Source organism: Grampus griseus (genome assembly GCF_964374135.1).
Source record: "Grampus griseus genome assembly, chromosome: 8".
NCBI lineage: Eukaryota > Metazoa > Chordata > Mammalia > Artiodactyla > Delphinidae > Grampus > Grampus griseus.
This window is the reverse complement of record NC_139002.1, coordinates 36616459-36642668: the sequence shown is the minus strand read 5'-3', so window position 1 is coordinate 36642668 and position 26210 is coordinate 36616459. Positions and strand designations below refer to the sequence as shown.

At 35.1% G+C, this 26210-nt stretch overlaps 1 protein-coding gene across 1 annotated transcript in view; it reads left to right on the top strand.

Moving 5' to 3' along the window:
* LOC309826074 (epsilon-sarcoglycan-like) overlaps nt 1-25726 on the top strand; it is a gene marked incomplete at both ends in the record, with an annotated part of 69397 nt that extends 43671 nt beyond the window's left edge. The window contains one exon of the mRNA XM_082660060.1: nt 25109-25726. Within this exon, the coding sequence (XP_082516186.1) occupies nt 25109-25726 (618 nt within the window). The remainder of the gene's footprint in view (nt 1-25108) is intronic.
* Between the last annotated feature and the right edge of the window lie 484 nt (nt 25727-26210).

Below are 26210 nucleotides of genomic sequence, written 5' to 3'. Positions count from 1 at the left end.
GTGTAAGGTCATGTTCTTTGGAAAAATAGTTTTACTTCTTCTGTTTCTATCTGGATGCCATTTATTTACCTATTTTGCTCTATTGCCCTTACTAGAATGTCCAGTATAATGTTGAATAGAAGTGATGAGAGAGAACATACTTGTTTTGTTCCTGATTTTGAGGGGAAAGCATATTTTTTTTTTTTTTTTTGCCATTAAGTATCATGTTAGCCATTAGTTATTTTTGGTAGGTGACTTTAATCAAGTTGAGGACAGTCCTCTGTATTTATAGTTTGTTGGTGTTTTCAACATGAAGGGATGTTGGATTTTGTTAAATACTTTCTCTGTGTCTATTGCAATAAATTTTAAAAGTTCTTAATTCCACTGACATGTTGTATTATATCAATTGATTGTCACATGTTAAACCAACACTTGCATTCCTGGGCTAAATTCCCCTTGGTCCTGGTGCCTAATTTTTTATGTTATCGGATTTGATGTGCTAATTTTGCTTCTACATTTAGAGGATATATTGATCTGAAATTTTCTTTTCTTATGATGTCTTCATTTGGTTTTGGATCAGGGTGATACTGGACTTGGAGAAAGAATTGGAAGGTGTTTCTTTCTCTTCTGTTTTTTTCCTGGAAGAGTTTGTGAAGAAATGGTATTAATTCTTTAAATGTTTGGTAGAAATCACCAGTGAAGTAATCTGAGCCTGGGCTTTGACTTTATTTGTGGATAGTTTTTTTTGTTCTTGTTTTTTTTTTTCCTAATTACTAATTCACTCCTTTTATATGTTGTAAGTCTATTTGTAATTTTACTTCTTCATGAGTCAGTGTTGGTAGTTTATGTCTTTCTGGGAATTTGTCAATTTTATCTAAGTTATCTAATTTTTGGCATAAAATTTTTAATAGTATTTCCTACTAATTCTTTTTTATTTATGTGAGGTCAGTAGTAAGGCCCTCTTTTTCATTCCTGATTTTAGTATTTGAGTCTTTTTTTTTTTCTTGTTCAATCTAGGTAAAGATTTGTAAATTTTGTTTATCTTCTCAATGAACCAACTCTTAGTGTTTTTTATATTCTCCACTTTTCTATTCTCTATTTTATTAATTTCCAATCTGATTTTTATTATTCACTTTCTTCTTCCTACTTTGATTTGAGTTTGCTCTTTTTCCAGTGACTTAAGGTAAAATGTAGAATTATTGATTTGAGATTTTCCCTTTTTAAATTTTAAGCATTTACAGCTCTAACTTTCAATCTAAGCAGGTCTTTAGCTGCATCCAATAAGCTTTGGTATAATATGATTTCATTTAATTTGTCCCAAATTTTTTATCCCTGTAATTCCCTTTTTGATCCATTTGTTATTTAGGTGTATGTTGTTTAATTTTCACATGTTTGTAAATTCCCTAATTTCTTTCTGTTATTGACTCCCAATTTCACTCAATTGTGGTTGGGAAATATATTTTGTATAATTTCAGTTAGTTTAAAGTATTATAATTTATTTTATGGCCTAGCACATGCTCTTATCTGGAAAATGTTTAATGTGTTATTGAAAAGAATATGCACTATACTGTTGTTGGTGGATTGTTATATAGATATCTATTAGGTCTGGTTGATTTATAATGTTCAATTCTTCTATTTCCTTGTTGACTCTTCCAAGTAGTAGTTGTCATTTTCTGTTTGTTCAATGACTGGTTGGAACATTTTAATGAAATCTATTTGCCCTGCAGTGTGAAGCCTCTGATGTTGTTCTTCAGAGTGTATAGACTTGAACCTGTTCACAGTTATCCTGGGAAGACAGTAGTTTCAGCAGTGTTATCTTTTACTCTCTGTCCCTGATGACACCCAGTTACTGACTATGTGCTCTATTACTTTCAACAGACTCCTGGGGCATATAATTCTCCAGAGTCTGACCCAATTACATTCAGGATTCTTTGCAAGGATAGTATTTGAGGCCAACATTTGACTTTTTTTATGATCATAGGGGAGAATTTCTTAGCTGTCTCTTTCCCATCCCCTCTCTGATAGAGTAATTGTCCTATGTTATAACTTGTTGCTCTCATGAAGTTACCTCCACTTAATTGTTTATCATCAAAACCTCTGTTGTTTTTGAGAGCATAATTAAGCTTGAACTTCTCCCACAGTGTTTCAAATAAAGTAGGTTTCTTTCAGTAAAGCTTCAGAGCTCTCTGTTCTTAAGATTTTTCTCTGCAATTGGACAAAATTTCTGAGCCAATCTCCCAGGATGGGAGTTGAGGATAGTGGACCACTTTTCTCCTAGTGATTCCTGCTTTGGGAGAAGAGTGCTGAACAGGGGTATTCACCTCTGGTTTTCTAGGTATGTCTCTCGTGGTGTGGAACCTCCTTCCTACAAGTGAGCTGGGGTGAAAGATATTGAGCATCGTAGTATTCTCAGCATGCTGTGCCTGAGGTAGGGACTCCCGCTAATGAGTTGGGCTCAATGGATAAAGGGAGTCTCTGACTTCTTGGCTGTACTCGACTGCAATTTTGGCTCTGCAAACATTTGGGGAAAAAGGTATAATAAATTCTGATGTCTTGCCCTTCCCAAGAAGATACCCCTCCACAGAAAACTGGGGTTAGAGCTATGTTCTTGGCTACTCCTACCTAGAGGGAATTTCTATCATACTAATCTGGGAGTGCGCAGGGGGTAGAAAGTCATTGTTCAAATGCCATACTGTCACTGTTTTTACATAATTATCTGAGTTAATAATGCAAATGTTTAGTTTCTTTGTATATTGTGCAAGAAAATTATGATATCTTGACTATATGCAATTTTTGAGTGACTGAAATACTTTTAAGAGGCAACATAGAATACAAACACAATATTAGACATATACAAAAATACATAATCTATCCTTACACAGCATGCGCATACACACAATGAGTTATTTTCATTCAGCTAATCACTTATAGATTTTAAATTCAGAAAAGTAGTGTATATTATATATATAAGGTATTAGCCATATTATAAAAAAATACTTAATAATTATTGAGTGCTTATCATGTGTAACTGTTGGGCTAAACATTTTATAATCAGTATGCAATGATCTATCTTAGTATCTTTTCTAGATGTAACTATCTAGTTGATCTAGATGAACTACCTAGTCCTAGGATGTAACTAAAGCCTGGCCTACACTTACCCTTCTGAAAGATAATACTCTCTTCAGTTTTTGCTTCCACAAATTCAAATTGAGTTTAATGACTTGGAATTATCCAGACTTCAAACATCAAGTTTCCTTTTAAGCCACAAATAAGAGTTACCTGAATTATAATTTCTGATGAGAATACAAAACCAATTTTTTTTTTCATATGTGGCCACTTCCCGTTCTTAATGAATGTTTACATATTTCACAGATCTGTCTTGGTTGTCATTTATCACATTGGACAGTTATCCTAATTTGGAATAACATGGTTTCAGAGACTTGCAAATCCTATCTTCTGGTCTTATTTACTCAGTCTATTGCTACTACCATCTTAACATTCTCCACCTAAGTATTATTCCTTGATTAACAAACATATCTAACACTACTCTGTATGTTTAGCCAAACTCTTCTGAAGCCTTGGAAAACACAAATTAATTGCCATGTAAAAAGAAAAAAACTTAGAATAATATGCTATATTAATACATTCTAACATCCATAACTGCGAACTATTCTTCCCTTGTTAATGCAGTCTGCCATCATAATACAGGGCCACAAACCAGTGCCATGTACTTATCTCCTCTGCTTGCAGTCCTCAACCAGAGTCCTGTCTGTTTCTTTAAACTAAAATTAAAGGCAATTTCTCTTTACCTCTATTCTTAGACTTCAATCCTGTCAAATATTGTCAGATGCAAAGATGCAAAAGTTAAAGAAACTTTTACAATATTATCCACAATATTTCAGTTCAACCATGCCAGAATGTCTTCACCTAAGGATATCATTTTGGTTTGGGCTTTATCTGAACAAATATCTTTAAACATACATGAGGAAGACTATGGAGAACAATGGCAGTTGTCTGATTTTAAATTCCTACATACATTCATCCAAATCTGCAGGAATAACAAATAAAAACACATGTTCCAGGGGCTTCCCTGGTGGTGCAGTGGTTGAGAGTCCACCTGCCGAGGCAGGGGACATGGGTTTGTGCCCCAGTCCGGGAAGATCCCACATGCCATGGAGCGGCTAGGCCCGTGAGCCATGTCTGCTGGACCTGCGCGTCCGGAGCCTGTGCTCTGCAATGGGAGAGGCCACAAGAGTGAGAGGCTCGAGTACTGCAAAAAAAAAAAAAAAAAAAAAAAAAAAAACAACGCAAAAAACAAACAAACAAAAAGCACATGTTCCATATTTTTGGCAACTCTAGGAATCTAACCTTTAAATTACCTGTAAGTTGGGAAATAAATACCTCTTTCTAACAAAGCTCTCAACCAAACTTCAAACTAGCAACTCCATGAAAAAGATTTGGGGACATTTAGAAATAAGACAGAACACAGACATAATCAATGATAGTAAAAGAAAATCAAATAGTAAGTACAAAACTAATGAGTTATATACTTACTTTTATACTTTATATACCACCTTTGAGAAAGTATGGGTTCTGGGTATAATCAAGTAAACAAAGAAGGTGAGATTAACCTCAGAGACAAAGTATTGAGGGGAAAGAAAGGGATGAGAGCAGAAATTTAAGGATTCTGAAGTGATAAAATAAAAAGAATATATGTTTAACTCCCTTTCTCTCACCAAATATCTTCAATTAAAGAAAATTCAATTCCTTTACTCAAGAGAAGAGGGCACTTGTAAATTAGAAATCTTTCCCACCAAAGACTAAATATAAGGAATAAAAAGCAACTGAATGTCTTACAAAGCTACTGTAAGAAGAGAATGGAAAATTTGAATCACAATATCATAGTTGATATTTTTTTCCTCAAAATAATTATATAATGAGAAGAAAATAGTAATACAACACTTCAAATGGAATTACATCTTGTCATTAAAGCATTTTTGGATCTGAAAATATACCTTGAACTAGAAATTTGGAAATTAAAACAGTAGTGGACAAAACTATGAAGAAATTTAATGGTAGTTGATTAAACTCAGGAAAGAAATACAAGAAAAAAGACAAAATCATATCATAAATGACAATTATATTGCAATATGTCTAAGAAGGAATATGTATGAAAATTGAATAAGGAATATTAAAAAAAATTGGAAAGTAACTATGAGAATAAAAATAATTCAAGAAAGGAATAAAGGAGTCAGTGAGAGATATGTAAAGAAGATCTAACACATGAACATTGGGTGCCTAAAGAGAACATCAAAAATACACAGAACAGTTTAAAATATTAAAGTATAACCCAAGGAAACTTTCTGGAAATAAGTGATCTGAAAGCATATGTTGTTAGGGCTCATAGGTACCTGGTAATATTGACCAGAACAATAAATTCTGAGATATATTCTAACAAAACTTAAAATCAAAAGATTGAAAAGTGTCTTAGGACCTCTAGATAGTAAGATCAAATAACTTACAAGGAAAAAAGACTTATTTTTCTTTAAAAAATGTACAAAATAAGCAGCAGGATAACAACATTCTCAAGAAATTTAAATAAAGAATAGATGAGCCAGGGACTTTATATCAAGTCAAACTGTCCTTCAAGTATTAAGGACATAGAAAACCTGTTTGCAACATTCAATAACTCCAGAGTATACTGGGCATGTGTGCTGTTCCTGAGGATTCCACTAGATGATGAATATCATCTAATCATAGATGCCTGTAGAAACTTTGAAAAAAGGGACTGTTGGATCATTTATTATTTTAAATTGTAGAACCAAGACTCAATCAAGTGTGGTAACAATGGTTAAACAAGTATCATGTAAACATTATGTGGTTTGACAAATAGAAAAAAAAATAAGAGAAGAAGAAAAATCAGAGAAGAAGGGAGAGAGCAAGGGAAAAATAGATTTAAATCATTGACTGCTGAAGAGGTAATGTTTAGGAGTCAAAAATATCATTTAATATTGACAGACAAAAGAATAAAATATTAAAAGTCAGTGTGAGTGAAAAGATAACCACTAGTACCAATGTATTAGCTTACCAAAATTGGAAAATAAGATCAATATATATTAAAGAATATACAAAACAAAGAACTCTTTTAGGAATTTGCTCTCACCTTAAACAATTTTGTGTTGTAGGGTTGAACAAATTAGGAAATGAATTGACATTTTGGAGAGCTGCATTTTTAAATAGCTACACAGTAGATTATAATACTCATTACAGTTTGAGAATTCCTGCTGAACATAATGAAGATGAGGGAAAAGATAATTTAAAAAATGAAATGTTCCCTGGTATTAAGTGATACCAAGCTTCATTTGAAAGAGGGATGAGAAGTAACCATTGCATTGTTTAATGAAAAGATCACTCAGTGAAATGATTGATTTAATGAAACTAAATTGTATACTGTTGGAAAGTGAGTTAGACACAATAATTGTAGGATATACTTTTAAAAATTGACAGTGAGAAAAAATATTTAGAGAGTAATAATATTTTTTACATTTTCATAGTTTTTTTAATGTTTTTATTTTGTTTTGGAATTCTAGCATATCTCAGATGTATTAACTATAGTGATCTAAAGAAATGGGAGTTTTTGGTTCATATTTGGGTCAGAGTTTTGATGGGGAATTGTTTTGTCCTCAGTATGACTCATATTATTTATAATCATCAAAGTAAAAAACAACAACAAAGAAAACTCCAGAAGACTATACAAATCAAATGGAGGAAGAGATAGAGGCCATGGGAATTACAACCTTGCCAAATTGGTCCTAGGTTTTCAAGGGTAAATTTTTAGAGGTTCTGAGAATTATTTGAATGAGAAAGTCCATTTATTGGCAATTAGTGAACATGCATCAGTATAGAGCAGTAATTAATTTACTCTAATTTTATTCCAGTGAATTTGATTTTTAAGTAAAGTTGATCACTGTGTACTGGATGCTGCACCAGGCAGGAATTTGATATCCACAAGGATAACAAATTTCAGACCTTTCAATGGAGTGTATTTAATGCAAAGCTTCAGGTTTGTTGACTATTCATCTATGATATCCTTTACATATGTGTTTTCAGATGCAAAAAATTCAGCCATAAATTATCTCTCATCAATGCTCCCCATGAATCTAACATCCTCCTCATCTTTTCACCTTTACATGGATACATCAGGGATATTGTTGTTTTAATCTGCAACTTTGAACCTTTTTATATGCTGCTATGATTACCTAGAAGGCTTTCCTCCTATTTTTATCCTGGAAAACTCCTATTCATTCTTTAAGACCCAGCTCAAATAGTCCATCCACAGAGAGGCTGTCTCCAACTCCACAACACTAGGTTTCTATTAAAGCTATAATAGTACTTCGTGAGTTATATTGTGATTTATCCATTTAGATGATTTTGGTTTTGTACTAAATTTTGAGCTCCTTTGTTAGAGGCAGTGCTTGGCTCACAACTTTTATTTAATACTTAAAACCTAATTGATGAATGAATGGATACATGCATGTATGGATGAAGGGAGAGAGGATAAGCTTAGAACCAATTAACTGGTCCTATTCTCAGTTCAGTTCTCTTATTTTTACAACTCTTGTATAACTGTTACTAATATATCCTCTGCCTTTACTTTCTGTTCTTCACTGATCAAGGTAACTCTTCTTTGTGCATCTCTCATGCAGTGGGGGTACCTCAATCTATTTCTTCTTTGCCTTTATCAGGCAGGAATTAAGGAAAACCTGGAGTTCTTACAGAAAATATATGAGAGTAACCCACATACTTTCAGTCGTGGAGTACTTAAATGGAGATGCCACTACTTGGTATTTGAATTTGCTTTAATTTTCATTTATATATAGTTAAAAATAAGTGTTTGTATTCATAATATGTGTTTATATACTCTTGTTTGTTAACTTAGTAAAAAAAAATATATCTAGACAGTGTGAAACCTACCTGAATATAATTACCCAGCTTCCCCTGTTCCATCATGGGCATCCTTCAAACTATACTCCTTAGAGAACCCATTGTAATAGGGTTTAGTTATAACTATTACCTACAAATCCCCCACACACACACCCTCACAAAGCACCTAGTACTTTTAAACCAATGAGAAAAAAATTCTGTTTAAAATAATTTTATTGTCATTGTGATTTAATTTGGTCCCTGGATTTAGGGACAAATCTTAATTCTGCATATGTTCCAGCCTCATGCAAATAGGACCAATCTGGCAACGGAAAAAAAAAATGAAATAAAAGTTTCCTGCCTACAAGCCACTGCAGTCAAAATGTTAACAAGGATCCCTGATTCCATAAATAAGAGTTTCCTTACCACTGGCAGAATTTCTAGAAGACTCCTGCTGTGTAAGCTAGAAAGCTTCAAGCTGAGCTCTTTTTCTAGTGGCACAATGCCCTTAGATAAATTACACTGATGACTGAGTAAAACCCAGGTAATGTGAGACTAGAGTATAGCTAACATTCTTCACGTCATGCACCATTATCAGACTCAATGAAGCAAACCTTTGGAGATCAAAGAATAAACCTTGTCCTCGCTGCTTTTTGCTGTGTTGAAAATTTTAACTGCTGGTTAGTCTATTTTTAACTTATTTAAATGGAGCCAACTGCTTTCTAGCTCAGAGGGTGCTGAGCTGAGAAACAACTGCCTGCTTTGCATGGTCCTATCATCTAAGGACACAGTGCCCTAGATTTCCTAGGGCAGACCCAGTTTTTAGTTCTTACAGGTTTATGACCTGATTTGTGTTCCTTAGCTTCTGTGGAAATAACTTAAAACTAATCTTGTTGGAGAGAGAATTCATATTAGTTGATACTAGATCAAAAAGCTTGAATACAAAGGATTTAGACCTAATATGATAGGCTATAAACAGCTATACTAGATTCTTGACTTGAAAGGCACATTATAAACAAATATTTAATAAAAAATAGTAAACTAGACAATATTGCCTATTTTGGATTAATTGTCGAGCTGTGTTGGTATTAAGATGTTATTAGGGCTAAAAGATTATTTACCTCTTTGGCCAGCCATCTGTCCTTAGAGTGTCTAAACGTTATGTAAGTTATAAAAATTTGCCCATGGTCCAAGACCACATAGCGTTTACTTACAATCTCTGTCTGATAAACATGTTCCAGTTTTCAGAGTGGTGCCAGGCACAGTGCAGTCTCTCACTGTATAAATATTTGGGGAATGAGTAAGTAAATGAATGCTGATTTCATGAACACTGGATCCAAGAAGGCAAGGCTACCAATGCAAAACTATCACCTCTAAAGTGCATAGGATATATAGGTTTGCCTTCAAAAAAACAGAACCAGAAAAACTTACAATTAAATTGGTGAGACAAATCACATTTTTATTAAATGGCAATAAGTTATTCAGGACAGTGGTTATAAAGTTTTTTAACATAAACTCTAACTTTTTCAGGGCCTCTTCAAAATCCTACCATATCCACCATCTTGCTTATCACTCCTTATCTTGCTTATCAGTGTTACATTCTCACGATTACTTTGATGAAGCCTCTACCTCTGTAGACTAAATTACCCATTCGTGAATAAGCCTTTGCTTTATTTCCTTTTCATCTTTGTTCATGCTATTCCTTCTAGTTGAAATGTCTTTTCACTAATAGTTTCAATCTTACACACTCTTCTAGAATCAGCTCAATTCCAATCTCTCCAATGAATCTTCTTTTTCTTGCTTCCAGATCTCAGAGGTCATTCTGAATTCCAACATTATTCATTTGTGTTAATATTCATGTGGCCTTAATATATATAATTTTACTTTTATTAGTTTTTAATAGTTTATATTGTAATAATTTGGACAGTATTTGTGTGTGTTTATTTCATTCCTTTGATAAATATTTATCAAGCTAGGTACTTTTCTAGGCACAACGTCGAACAAAAGAGATAAAACTTCTGACTTTGTAGAATATATTTTGTTTGTTTTTTCAAGATGTTAACATTTCTCAAGATACTTAAATTAATACATAAAACCAACATTGAAGTACTGATAGATGGCTATAATAAAGTAACATATGTGCATTTCATTGCAACTTCTTTAGATAGTAATCTCTTCAAAAGTGTTTGTATAGAGAAGGTTAGATTCAGCATCTTGAAAGTATCCTAACTGTGAGATGTGCTCAGGTTTAAAACAAGCTCTCAAGGCAGCTTAGGGAGCTCCTTTGTGAAGTCTTCTTTCAAATGTTTCAGGCAAACAGCTCAAAAGTGCCTTTTAGGGAGCAATCCTGCTTTGGTGAGCTAATGACCTAATAGAGAGAATGATGTTCTGTCAGTCTTTGAAACACAGCTTAATGATCTAGCATTTTGAGGGCAGGGATTATGTATCTATTTTACTATTGAATACCTAGAGGTTAACCGAGTGTTTTGGACATAGTACATGCTCAATAAGTGTGTGCTGACAAAATTAAATTGCCTAAATTATTTCTCCTATCATTTGTTCATTGGAATATTACATCAGAACAGTGTTAACAATAATTAGGTTCTTTAAATTCCATTAAATAAGTTATTATTATATAACAGGTACAAGATTCTGTGCTAGCAATTGAGTCTTAATTGCACTGAATCTTTAGTAATACTTCTGATTAAGATAACATTGATTTATAACACTATATAAGTTTCATGTGAACAATATTGTATTTATATTTCTGTATACACTACAGTATGCTTACCACCAAAAATTTACTTTCCATTTGTTACCACACAGTTGATTTCTTTTACTGATTTCATCCTCCCCTCTGCCCCTTTCCCTCTGGTAACCACTACTTTTTTCTCTGTATCTATGTGTTTGTTTCTGTTTGGTTTGATTTTTGTTTGTTTGTTTTTTATATTCTATATGTGAATAAAATTATATGATGTTTGTCTTCCTCTGTTTGATGTAAATATCCCTCAAGGTCCATCCATGTTGTTGCAAATGAAAAAATTTCATCTTTTTTATGACTGTGTAGTGTCTAGTGTGTGTGTGTGTGTGTGTGTATATATATATATGCACATACACATACCACATCTTTTTTACCTATTCATTTACTGATGGGCACTTAGGTTGTTTCCATACCTTGGCCATTGTAAATAATGTTGCAAGGAACATTGGTGTGCATATATCTTTCCAAATTAATGTTTCTGCATTCTTTGGAGAAATACACAGAAGTGGAATAGCTGGACCATATGGTAGATCTATTCTTGATTTGGGGGGGAATCTCCATAATGTTTTTCATAGTGGCTACACCAATTTACATTTCCACCAACAAAGTAAGAGATTTCTCTTTTCTCTAACACTGATTATTTCTTGACCTTTTGATAATAGCCATTCTAACAGATGTGAGATGATATCTCATTTTGGTTTTGATTTACATTTTTCTAATAATTAGTGATGTTGAACATCTTTTCATGTACCTAATGGCTATCTGTAAGTCTTTGGAAAAACGTCTATTCAGCTCCTATGTCCAATTTTTATCAAGTTTTGTGTTTCTTTTGTTGTTGAGTTGAATGCATTCTTTCTATATTTTGAATATTAACCCCTTGTCAGATATGTGATTTGCAAACATTTTCTCCCACTTTGTAGGTTGTCTTTTCATTTTTTTCATGGCTTCCTTTGCTGGCAGAAACATTTTAGTCTGATGTCTCCTTTGTTTATTTTTGCTTTTGTTTCTCTTGCCTGAGGAGACATATCTAGAAAGATATTGTTAAGACCAATGCCACAGAGCATACTGCCTATGTCATCTTCTAGGAGTTTAATGGCTTCAGGTCTTACACTCAAGTCTTTAATCCACATTGAGCTGATGTTTATGTATAGTGTGAGATAGTGGTCTAGTTTTATTTTTTTGCATGAGGTTCCTCCAGGTTTCCCAACACCATTTATTGAAGAAACGATGTATTTGTATGTATATGTATTGTGCTATTGAATATTTTGATCCTTTGCTGTAAATTATTTGTCCATACACTTGTGGGTTTATTTCTGGGGTCTCAATTCTTTTCCACTGATACATGTATTTGGTTTTCTGCTAATACCATGATGTTTTATTACTATAACTTTGCAAATTAGTTTGACATCAGGGAGTGTGATACCTTCAGCTTTGTTCTTTTCTCTCAGGATTACTTTGGCTATTTGGGATCTTTTGGGGTTCCTTATAAATTTTAGAATTTTTTACTCTCTTTCTGTGAAAATTGTCCTTGGGATTTTGATAGGGATTGCATTGAACTTGTGGATTTATTTATGTAATATGGACATTTTAACAATGTTGATTCTTCCAATCCATGAACATGGACTATCTGTTCATTTAACTGTGTCCTCTTCAATTTCTTTTAAGAATGAATGTCTTATAGTTTTCAGTGTATAGGTCTTTCACCTCTTTGATTAAATTTATTCCTATATATTTTTTATTATTTTTGTTGTGATTGTAAATGGGATTGTTTTCTTAATTTCTCTTTCTGCTAGCTCATTGTTATCATATAGAAACACAACAGATTTTTGTATGTTGATTTTGTACCTTGCAAATATACTGTATTCATTTATTATTTTTAATAGTTTTTTTTGGTGAAGTCTTTAGCATTTTATATATATAAAATCATGTCAAGTGCAGTAGTGACAGCTTTACTTCTTCCTTTCCAATTTGGATGCCTTTTTTTCTTACCTAACTGCTCTGCCTAGGACTTCCAATGCTATGTTAAATGAGTGAGAGTGGGCATCTTAGTCTTGTTCCTGATCCTAGAAGGATAGCTTTCATTTTCTCACAATTAAGTATGATGTTTGTCATATATGGTCTGTATTATTTTGACATATATTTCTTCAATAACTTTTTACTAAGAATTATTATTATAAACAGATATTGAACCTTGTAAAAAGCTTTTTCCTGCATCTATTGAGAAGGTCATATAGTTTTTACTTTCATTTTGTTAATGCGGTCTATCACACTGATTAATTTGCAGATATTAAATCATCTTTGCATCACTGGAATAAGTCCTACTTGTTCATGGTGTATGATCCTTTTAATATATTTTTGTATTTGGTTTGCTAATATTTTGTTAATAATTTTTACATCTATATTCATCAGGGATATTGACCTGTAAATTTATTTTTTGTGTTGTCTTTGGTTTTAGTATCAGGCAGATGTTGGCCTTGTAAAATGCATTAGGAAGAGTTCCCTTCTCTTCAATTTTTTGGAATAGTTTAAAAAGAATAGGTGTTATATCATCTTTTAATATTTGGTAGAAATCACATATGAAGCTGTATGGGCATGGACTTTGTTTTTTGGGGATTTTTTGATCTTTGTTTCAATCTCTGTACTAGTGATTAGTCAGTTCAGATTTTCTATTTCATGTTGATAAATCTTGCAAGGTTATATGATTCTAAGAATTTGCTCATTTTTTCTAGGGTGTTCAAATTATTGGGGTATGGCTGTTCATAATATTTTCTTATAATTCTTTGTATTTCTGTGGTATCCATTGTTATTTCTTAACTTCCATTTCTGATTTTATTTATCAAAGCCTTTCCTATTGTTTTCCTTAGTGAGTTTAGCTAAAGGTTTGCCAATTTTGTTTATATTGTCAAAGAACGAGCTCTCAGTTTCATTGCTCCTTTCTATTTTTTAGCCTCTATTTCATTTCCAAAATTTTTATTTTATATTGGAATATAGTTGATTTACAATATTGTGTTAGTTTCAGGTGTAGTGCAAAGTGATTCAGTTATACATATACATGTGCCTATTCTTTATCAGAGTCTTTTCCCATATCAGTTATTGCAGAATATTGAGTGGAGTTCCCTGTGCTATAAACTAGGTCCTTGTTGATTATTTATTTTATATATAGTAGAGTGTATATTTTAATCCCAACCTCCTAATTTATTCCTCCCCCCCCCCATATTTCTGCTTTGATAATCATACATATGTTTTCTAAGTCTGTGAGTCTGTTTTTGTTTTGTAAATAAGTTCATTTGTTTTTGTTTTTGTTTTTTTTAGGTTCTACGTATAAGTGATATCACATGGTATTTGTCTTTTTGTGTCTGATTTACTTTACTTAGTATGGTATTCTCTAGGTCCATCCATGTTGCTGCAAATGGCATTATTTCATTCTTTTTTATGGCTGAGTAATATGCCATTGTACATATGTACAACATCTTTATCCATTCATCTGTTGACAGACATTTAGGTTGCTTCTATATCTTGACTATTGTAAATAGTGCTGCAATGAACATTGGGTCACATATATCTTTTTCAGTTATGGCTTTCTCTGGATATATGTCCAGGAGTGGGATTGCTGGATCAATATGGTAGCTCTAATTTTGTTTTTTTTAGGAAATTCCATACTGTTCTCCATAGTGGCTGTACAAATTTACATTCCCACCAACAGTGTAGGAGGGTTGTCTTTTCTCCACACCTTTTCCAGCATTTATTGTTTGTAGATTGTTTGATGATGGCCATTCTGACTGGTGTGAGTTGATATCTCATTGTAGTTTTGATTTGCATTTCTCTGATAATTAGTGATGTTGAACAAATTTTATGTGCTTTTTAGCCATCTGTATGTCTTCTTTGGAGAAATTTCTATTTAGATCTTCTGCCTATTTTTTGATTGAGTTGTTTGTTCTTTTGATATTGAGCTGCATGAGCTGTTTGTGTATTTTGGAGATTAATTCCTTGTAGGTCGCATCATTTGCAAATATTTTCTCCCACTCTGTGGGTTGTCTTTTCATTTTGCATATGGTTTCCTTTGCTGTGCAAAAGCTTTTAAGTTTAATTACATCCCATTTGTTTATTTTTGTTTCTATTTTCATTACTCTAGGAGGTGGATCAAAAAAGATATTGCTGAGATTTATAGCAAAAAGTGTTCTGCCTTTGTTCTCCTCTAAGAGTTTTATAGTATCTTGTCTTACATTTAGGTCTTTAATCCAGTTTGATTTTATTTTTGTGTATGGAGTTAGAGAATGTTCTAATTTAATTCTTTTACATGTGGTTGTCCAGTTTTTCCAGCACCACCTATTGAAGAGGCTATCTTTCCTGAAGGGCCTTTATTGACTCTGTAAAATCAACCTTAATTCCTTAAAATTGTCTGGTCATATCTGAATCTATGCACACCTCTCTCAAATATAGCAATCTAGTCAAATTCTTATTAATATAACCAATATTTCCAATTATCTCCTGTAATGAGGCAAACAGATTCTCACTAAATTTATGCAAATAACTAACTATATTGTCATAAAAATTACTGGAGGGATCAGGTAAGGAGAAAAAGTAAATGTTTCATCTTTTACAAAAAAAGTGCTTAGAGATGTACACTTTAAAATATTTCTGTAGTCATAGATAGCATAAAAGAAAAGGTTCCCTTTAAATCTGGGAATACAAAACATTAAGGATCCAACAATGTTTCAAACTAAAAGTCATAAAAATTATAATCATCTTCCTCAGTTAATTCAGTCCCATGTAACTAATACTTTGTTTTTCTTGAATTTAGTTTTTCCATTATTTATAGAAGTTTTACCCAGTTCAGTTTTATGATTTTAAAGTTATCAGAAAATTTTACTTGTCAAAAGTCTTTTCCATGAGTCTTATTTAAAATGAAGCACTTTTGTAGGAACATTTTTGCATAAACATCTGAATAAAACAATAACTATCTGTGAATGACAAAAAACAAAAATGCTCATTGTTATAGATCTGATGAGAGTTCACTAAAATGGAGGTGAGAAGGAAATTTGGTTATTTCTGCCATATACAGTATCTTAAAATGATAACTGGAATTATAATGATAACATTGTTCCAGAGTATATCAGACTTTAGGAACAAAGTCTGGAACACTTATGTAACTATAAAAATACAGCATGGAGAAAGTGTGGTATTATGTCTTATTTGACAATAATTCTCATATAATTTAACATATCAGCCTAATTAATGTACCATCTCTTTCTTTTTATAAGGAGACAGAACAGCTCTTTTGTGATTTTCCATGGACTCTCTTGAAAATCCCAAAGTTAGTTTGAAGTAAAAAATCTTCATCTGGAATTTGATTTGGGGGAAGTTTGTTAAAACTATCAAAAAGATTTTAAAATAGTCAAATAAGATCATAGTCACTGTGAAACAATACTTAGTTATCCATTTAACCATAGTGACGAAGACTTTGCCAACAAATACAGAAAGTTAAATATTAATAGTTGTACAAAAACTTAGCTTTTTAAATAGGGAAGATTCAGGTTTCTTAAGGTATTAAAGATAAAGACATAGAAGATTATTTTGACAAGACACAAATTCTTCATTTTCTAGGAAGATTTAAAAAGTAAAGAAAAATATTTTACCATCTCTTATCAAAAGCAGACCAATAGTTCAAAATATCTTTTTCCTTTTAACAAAAGAGAAAACCATATTCTAATTTTGTACCAATTTACTTTTAATATTAAAAACTATTTAACTTAATTAAATTTATTCTAATTCTAGCAATATTGAACACACATTAAAATTTCCTTCAAAAATTCATTTTCCACAAACTTTCTCCAACTTTCTTTTTGCATTTAGATTTTTGAACTATGTTTTTCCTCTTTCCCATTTGGAAATAATCAGTTTCTCTTTATGGAAAAAAAAGTTTTATTTTCCTTAACAAAATGCATTCTGCTTTTTATACTTCTTTTACTGAAAACACACATTTTACTTTCTTGCATATGGAGATATTTCACTTCCTATTTCTAGTCAAATAGTCTCATATATTAGAATATTTTTAACCCTTAGAATCCTTTAATTTTCAAGTGAAAGCTAAGAAGTGAGCAATTTTGAACTGTATTGACATTCTGTGGCTTGACAAATTTATAAATACCTTTAATAATTTCTAGAAACATATTCTTTCTCATGGGAAGTTTCTCAGCATACCACAAAACATGTTTACTAGTAAACACAAATATCCTTAATTCTTCTGTAAAAAGGAAGCAAAAGTGGGTAAACATATGCTCAGCATTAATGTTTCAGTATTTTATCTTATTTGGAAAAGATCTTGATATTCAATGAATTTAACTTATTTCATCATTTACCATAACCAAGTAAAACATTTCACATTACCAAAAAATTGAAGGAAACTATTTTAAAAGTTCACCTAAAAACATTTTATCCTACTTACATTATTCAATTTACTCTGTCTTAACAATTATGTTAAATATATTTCATGAGACATTAGATAGTTAGCAATTATCCCAAACTATTTTTCTTGACGAGACAGATTTTGTAAGAGATAACAACTCATTGACCTTTAGTAAGCCTACATAGAATAAAAGTAGTGTACTTAATGGTGATAACCTTAAAGATATACCTGTTTTAATTATACCAACAAATTTAAACTAGCATTAATACTAAATATTGTCTCAGACCACAGGTACCTGAAATTTATTGGGGTTATTTTCCATTATGTTTCTGAGAATTTAATTTATATAAGTGCTTAATTTGCTGTAAGCCAATAATAATAGAGCTCTTTTACAGATTACTTTTAGTGGTACCCTCCAGAGGTAGAACATATCACACACCTATAACACACACACATGTATATATATATGGACATATATAAACTTATAGACAGACAGAAACAAATGCCTTATACCTTGGATTTTAAAATTTTAACCATGAATTAAGTACAATAATAGAAAATTCACTAGCTTTAAAAGAAGTTGAATCTAAGCTGTTTTTCTGGTAGATGGAATGTTAAGATTACCTGCTCAGATGGCTAAAACTATTTATAATATTTGTGGAGAAGACACTTAAGATTTTTTACTTGCCTGAGTTTCAAATGACCTTTACTCCTTTCATTTTCCTTATGATAAGAATAATTTTCTGAAGTTTGTAGAACATTTATATCTCAAAGGCACAGGGAAAGAATGCAAGTTCCTTCAAGAAGGACTTCAGTATCCTCAGGACAGAATTTTTGCAATACTTACAAGGCTTTTGAGATAAATAGGGAAGGTTTTTGGATGAGTAAAAGAATAAGTGGACATTGAAATGACTACAGAGCAGAATTTCTAGTTTTGTTAAAGTTTTTAAGAAAATAACAGGTGTCTTTAATTCCTTAATGAATTGAGTTGCAACTTAAATGACATTATTGGTAGATCTACCCCCCATAAACTCTTTTACAAGTACTTAAAAAAAATCCCCCACCCCCCAGGTATACAGCTTTATTTTAGATTGGGGGAGAAGACATAAAAAATATCTAGCAGTCTTTGTAACTTGGTCAATTTATGATCACAGAGCTACTTTGTAGTTTCTAGCCAGTATAAACATTAAACACTTACAGAAGTACTGAACAACACCCTGGGCTCAAGATGTGCCCTCAAGAGAATGAAAAAGATATTAATCTTCAAAAGACCTAGAGCCACTCCCAAAGATCAGTAGCCAATGGCCTGGATTTGAAAAGGAAGGGACAACATGAATTTTTATTCCTCTCTCACTCTTCCAGGGATTACAGAGAGAGATTTAGAAAAGCTGACTCTGGCAAGAATTCTCAACCTTACCCAGCTTCTGCGAGTTTTTCAAGATACTATTAACAGGATCCAAGTGTGGTTTAAAGTAGAGAGTGTAGCTCTGGTATTTATTAGATTCTGATAAGATTTTCCACTAATTTTAACTAGTTTTTCTTTGCCGTTTAAGGGAATAACATAGCAGTTTACCAGAAAATCCTTCAGTGTCTCCTCAGATCTGGGGGTGGTGGTGCTCATAAGAGGACTCTCCTTTGAGGGTAGATGTGGGAGTATCTGTAAGGCTACTAATTTGGCAGACTTTTGTTTACAGTCTTGTAGTCTCTTTAGACTAGGAAGACAATTCAGAAAGAGGATTACTAGAATGAGTACTCAAATAAAGGAGGATAGGGGGGAGCAGTAAGAGTTATGCCAGTCTTATAGTTTTTTGTTTTAGGTGTGTAATGTGTCTAATTTTTATTAGCTATTTGCAATGAAGATTTTCAATGAAGATTTTTTTTAGCTTTATGGAGGTTTCTTGATACCAAATAAAATAGGTATTCCATTCTGTTTCTTTGATTTGGGAACCTTTGCTTTTATTTCTTTTTTAAACATCTTTATTAGAGTATAAGTGCTTTATAATAGTGTGTTAGTTTCTGCTTTATAACAAAGTGAATCAGCTATACGTATACATATATCCCCACATCTCCTCCCTCTTGCATCTCCCTCCCATCCTCCCTATAACACCTCACTAGGTGGACACAAAACACCGAGTTGATGTCCCTGTGCTATGTGGCTGTTTCCCACTAGCTATCTGTTTTATATTTGGTAGAGTATATATGTCCATGCCACTCTCTCACTTTGTCCCAGCTTATGCCTGCCCCTTCCCATGTCCTCAAGTCTATTCTCTACATCAGCATCTTTATTCCTGTCCTGCCCCTAGGTTCTTCAGAATCTTTCTTTTTTTTTTTTTTAGATTCCATATACAGGCATTAGCATATGGTATTTGTTTTAATCTCTCTGATTTACAAACTCTAGGTCCGTCCACCTCACTACAAATACCTCAATTTTGTTTCTTTTTATGGCTGAGTAATATTCCATTGTATATATGTGTCACATCCTCTTTATCCATTCAACTGTTGATGGACACTTAGGTTGTTTCCTTGTCCTGGTTATTGTAAATAGAGCTGCAGTGAACATTGTGGTATATGACTGTTTTGGAATTATGGTTTTATCAGCATATATGTCCAGTAGTGGGATTTCTGGGTCATGTGATAGTCTTATTTCTAGATTTTTAAGGATGCTCCATACTGTTCTCCATAGTGGCTGTATCAATTTACATTCCCACCAACAGTACAAGAGGTTTCCCTTTTCTCAGTATCCTCTCCAGCATTTATTGTCTGTAGACTTTTCATGATGGCCATTCTAACTGCTGTGAGGTGATACCTCATAGTAGTTTTGATTTGCATTTCTCTAATGATTAGTGATGTTATCATCACTAATGATGAGAATTCTTTCCTGTGTTTGTTGGCAATCTATATATCTTCTTTGGAGACATGTCTATTTAGATCTTCCGCCCATTTTTGGATTGGGTTTTTTGTTTTTTTGATACAGAGCTGCATGAGCTGCTTGTAAATTTTGGATATAAATCATTTGCCATTTGCTTCATTTGCAAATATTTTCTTCTATTCTGAGAGTTCTCTTTTCGTCTTACGTTTTCCTTTGCTGTTCAAAAGCTTTTAAGTTTCATTAGCTCCCATTTCTTTTCATTTTCATTTCTCTGGGAGGTGGGTCAAAAAGGATCTTGCTATGATTTATGTCATAGAGTGTTCTGCCTCTGCTTTCCTCTAAGAGTTTTATAGTGTCTGGTCTTACATTTAGGTCTTTAATCCATTTTGAGTTTATTTTTGTGTATGGTGTTAGGGAGTGTTCTAATTTCAGTCTTTTACATGTAGCTGTCCAGTTTTCCCAGAACCACTTATTGAGGAGGCTGTCTTTTATCCATTGTATATTCTTGCCTACTTTGTCAAAAATAAGGTGACCATAGGTGCGTGGGTTTATATCTGGGCTTTCTACCCTGTTCCATTGATCTATATTACTGTTTTTGTGCCAGTACCATACTATCTTTTCTTTTTTTTTTTTTTAACAACTTTATAGGAGTATAATTGCTTTACAATGGTGGGTTAGTTTCTGCTTTATAACAAAGTGAATCAGCTATATATATACATATATCCCCATAAATCTTCCAACTTGCATCTCCCTCCCACCCTCCCTATACCACCCCTCTAGGTGGTTACAAAACTCTGAGCTGATCACCCTGTGCTATGTAGATTCTTCCCACTAGCTATCTAGTTTACATTTGGTAGTGTATATGTGTCCATGTCACTATCTCACTTCGTCCCAGCTTACCATTCCCACTCCTCGTGTCCTCAAGTCCATTCTCTATGTCAGTGTCTTTATTCCTGTCCTGTCACTATGTTCGTCAGAACCATGTTTTTTTTTTTTTTTTAATTCCATATATACGTGTTAGGATATGGTATCTGATTTTCTCTTTCTGATTTAACTTCACTCTGTATGAGAGTCTCTTGGTCCATGTACCTCACTACAAATAACTCAGTTTTGTTTCTTTTTTATGGCTGAGTAATATTCCATTGTACATATGTGCCACATCTTTATACATTCATCTGTCAAAGGACACTTAGGTTGCTTCCATGTTCTGGCTATTGTAAATAGAGCTGCAATGAACATTGTTGTACATGACTCTTTTTGAATTATGGTTTTCTCAGGGCATATGCTCAGTACTGGGATTGCTAGGCCATATGGTAGCACTTTTTAAATATTTTTAAGGAACCTCCATACTGTTTTCCATAGTGGCTGTATCAATTTACATTCCCACAAGCAGTGCAAGAGGGTTCCCTCTTCTCCACACCCTCTCCAGCATTTATTGTTTGTAGATATTTTGAAGGTGGCCATTCTGACTGATGTGAGGTGATATCTCACTGTAGTTTTGATTTGCATTTCTCTATTGACTACTGATGTTGAGTGTCCTTTCATGTGTTTGTTGGAAATCTGTATATCTTCTTTTCAGAAATGTGTATTTATGTCTTCTGCCTATTTTTGGATTGAGCTGTTTGTTTTTTTTGATATGGAGCTGCATGAGCTGCTTGTGTATTTTGGAGATTAATCCTTTGGCAGTTGCTTCATTTGGAAATATTTCGTCCCATTCTGAGGGGTGTCTTTTCATCTGGTTTATGTTTTCCTTTGCTGTGTAAAAGCTTTTAAGTTTCATTTGGTCCCATTTGTTTATTTTTGTTTGTATTTCCATTTCTTTAGGAGGTGGGTCAAAAAGGATCTTGTTGTGATTTATGTCATAGAGTGTTCTGCCTATGTTTTCCTCTAAGAGTTTTATAGTATCTGGCCTTATATTTAGGTCTTTAATCAATTTTGAGTTTATTTTTGTGTATGGTGTTAGGGAGTGTACTAATTTTACTCTTGAAATGTAGCTCTCCAGTTTTCCCAACACCACTTATTGAAGAGGCTGTGTTTTCTCCAATGTATATTCTTTCAACCTTTGTCAAATATAAGTTGACCATATGTTCATGGCTTTATCTCTGGGCTTTCTCTCCTGTTCCATTCATCTATATTTCTGTTTTTCTGGCTGTACCATACTGTCTTGATTGCTGTAGCTTTGTAGTATAGTCTGAAGTCAGGGAGCCTGATTCCCCCAGCTCCGTTGTTCTCTCTCAAGATTGCTTTAGACATCTACGCGTGGAACAACTCCTACAGAGCATCTACTGAACTCTGGCAGAAGACCTCAGACCTCCCAAAAGGCAAGAAACCCCCCCACATACCTGGGTAGGGCAAAAGAAAAAACTAAACAGAGACAAAAGGATAGGGACGGGTCCTGCACCAGCGGGAGAGAGCTGTGAAGGAGGAAAAGTGTCCACACACTAGGAAGCCCCTTCGCGGGCGGAGGCTTCGGGAGGCGGAGTGGGGGAGCTTGGGAGCCGCGGAGGAGAGCACAGCAACAGGGGTGCGGAGGGCAAAGCGGACAGATTCCAGCGCAGAGGATCGGGCCGACCGGAACTCGCCAGCCGAGAGGCTTGTCTGCTCGCCCGCCGGGGCGGGCGGGACTGGGAGCTGAGGCTCCGGCTTTTGTCGGAGCGCCGGGAGAGGACTGAGGTTGGCGGCGTGAACACAGCCTGCAGGGCGTTAGTGCACCGCGGCTGGCCGGGAGAGAGTCCGGAGAGAAGTCTGGAACTGCCGAAGAGGCAAGAGACTTTTACGTCCCTCTTTGTTTCCTGGTGCACGAGGAGAGGGGATTAAGAACGCTGCTTGAGAGAGCTCCAGGGACGGGCGCGAGCCGCGGCTAAAAGTGCGGAGCCCAGAGACAGACATGAGACGCTAGGGCCGCTGCTGCCGCCACCGGGAGGCCTGTGTGCGAACACAGGTCACTAGCCACACGCCCTTCCGGGGAGCCTGTGCAGCCCGCCACTGCCAGGGTCCCGGGATCCAGGGACAACTCCCCCGGGAGAACGCACAGGCGCGCCTCAGGCTGCAACGTCTCGCCGGCCTCTGCCGCCGCAGGCCCGCCCCACACTCCGTGCCCCTCCCTACCCCCGGGCCTGAGTGAGCCAGAGCCTCCGAATCAGCGGCTCCTTTAACCCCGTCCTGTCTGAGCAAAGAACAGACGCCCTCCGGCGACCTACACACACAGGCGGGGCTCAATCCAAAGCTGAGCCCCTGGGAGCTGTGAGAACAAAGAAGAGAAAGGGAAATCTCTCCCAGCAGCCTCAGAAGCAGCGGATTAAAGCTCCACAATCAACTTGATATACCCTGCATCTGTGGAATACCTGAATAGACAACCAATCATCCCAAATTAAGGAGCCCTGTGGATGAAAGGCTCTTGGTGCTGCAGCCAGGAGTCAGTGCTGTGCCTCTGAGGTGGGAGAGCCAACTTCAGGACACTGATCCACAAGAGACCTACCAGCTGCACATAATATCAAACAGCAAAAATTTCCGAGAGATCTCCATCTCAACGCCAGCACCCAGCTTCACTCAACGACCAGCAAGCTACAGTGCTGGACATCCTATGCCAAACAACTAGCAAGACAGGAACACAACCCCACCCATTAGCAGAGAGGCGGCCCAAAATCATAATAAGTCTACAGACACCCCAAAACACACCACCAGACGTGGACCTGCCCACCAGAAAGACAAGATCTAGCCTCATCCACCAGAACACAGGCACTAGTACCCTCCACCAGGAAGCCTACACAACCCACTGAACCAACCTTAGCCACTGGGGACAGACACAAAAAACAACAGGAACTACGAACCTTCAGCCTGCAAAAAAGGAGACCCCAAACACAGTAAGATAAGCAAAATGAAAAGACAGAAAAACACACCGCAGATGAAGGAGCAAGATAAAAACCCATCAGACCTAACAAATGAAGAGGAAATAGGCAGTCTACCTGAAAAAGAATTCAGAATAATGATAGTAAGGTTGATCCGAAATCTTGGAGATAGAATGGACAATAGAATGGACAAAATGCAAGAATCAGTTAACAAGGACCTAGAAGAACTAAAGATGAAACAAGCAACGATGAACAACACAATAAATGAAATTAAAAGTACGCTAGATGGGATCAATAGCAGAATAACTGAGGCAGAAGAACGGATAAGTGACCTGGAAGATAAAATAGTGGAAATAACTACTGCAGAGCAGAATAAAGAAAAAAGAATGAAAAGAACTGAGGACAGTCTCAGAGACCTCTGGGACAACATTAAACGTACCAACATTCGAATTATAGGGGTTCCAGAAGAAGAAGAGAAAAAGAAAGGGACTGAGAAAATATTTGAAGAGATTATAGTTGAAAACTTCCCTAATATGGGAAAGGAAATAGTTAATCAAGTCCAGGAAGCACAGAGAGTCCCATACAGGATAAATCCAAGGAGAAATACGCCAAGACACATATTAATCAAACTGTCAAAAATTAAATACAAAGAAAACATATTAAAAGCAGCAAGGGAAAAACAACAAATAACACAGAAGGGAATCCCCATAAGGTTAACAGCTGATCTTTCAGCAGAAACTCTGCAAGCCAGAAGGGAGTGGCAGGACATATTGAAAGTGTTGAAGGAGAAAAACCTGCAACCAAGATTACTCTACCCAGCAAGGATCTCATTCAGATTTGATGGAGAAATTAAAACCTTTAGAGACAAGCAAAAGCTGAGAGAGTTCAGCACCACCAAACCAGCTCTACAACAACTGCTAAAGGAACTTCTCTAGGCAAGAAACACAAAAGAAGGAAAAGACCTACAATAACAAACCCAAAACAATTAAGAAAATGGGAATGGGAACACACATATCGATAATTACCTTAAATGTAAATGGACTAAATGCTCCCACCAAAAGACACAGATTGGCTGAATGGATACAAAAACAAGACCCATATATTTGCTGTCTACAAGAGACCCACTTCAGACCTAGAGACACATACAGACTGAAAAGAATTCTGCACCTTAGAAGTCCCAGGTGCAGCAGTGGTGCCGCTACAAGCTGTGGTGACCAAAGTCCAGTAGCAGTGGCTGGTCCTTGCCAGCGTGAGGCTGTGATAAGAATTTGCTGTGGCTCTGATGTGTAGCCTCCTTGATCATGACTGTTTTCCAAACCTAGTGCTCCAGTCTTCTCAACAGTTTTGTGAGCGTTTATGTCATGGTTGGTGCCGACGTTCCATTTTCTTCTTGTTTACGGGAAGTTGAAAATCCTCAGAATCAATTGAGATGCAGTCAAGAAATGGAGCCTGTAATAACGTGTGATAAAAAATTTCGTACTCAGTTTTATATCGACTGGTGCAAAATTTCGTTGGTTGATAAAACAAAGCAAGTGTCCACCTATCACGAAGTGATTCGTGGAGAAGGGATTTTACCTGATGGTGGAGAATACAAACCCCCTTCCGATTCTTTGAAAAGTAGAGACTATTACACGGATTTCCTAATTACACTGGCTGTGCCCTCGGCAGTAGCATTGGTCCTTTTTCTAATACTTGCTTATATCATGTGCTGCCGACGGGAAGGAGTGGAAAAGAGAAACATGCAAACACCAGACATCCAACTGGTCCATCATAGTGCTATTCAGAAATCTACCAAAGAACTTCGTGACATGTCCAAGAATAGAGAGATAGCATGGCCCCTATCAACACTTCCTGTGTTTCACCCTGTGACTGGGGAAATCGTACCTCCTCTACATGGTATCCCTGAAGAAAGAAAACTAACCGAAGCAATGAATTTGTAATCAGACAATATAGCACTTATATCTTATTTTTGCTCTCTTCCAATAATGCATGAGCTTTTCTGACATATGGTATGCATGTTGACAGTATCAAGTATATATCAAATAATACAAAATAACATTCATTTAAAAAAAAAAAAGATTCTGTGGAGGATTTGTGCCAGATATTATTCACATAGTAGTGTTTTTAGCAATTCCAGCTTCAGTAGCAGCTGTACTGGCAGCAGCAGAGGTGATGGAAGCAGCTACAGAGAGTTTGGTGGATGTGGCTATGGAAGCTTTTATAACAGTGATGGATATAGAGGAAATTTTAACTACTGGGGGATTGACTAGTGGGGCAACTAGCCTACTTTGTAGTAGATCATCCTGCCAAACAAGCTAATATGGAAACCACGTGTAATTTAGCCAGATTATACCTTTTATAGTCTCAAGAATTTGTAACAAATTACCAACTGTGATACTCCATTGATTCTTTTTTTCTTAAAGG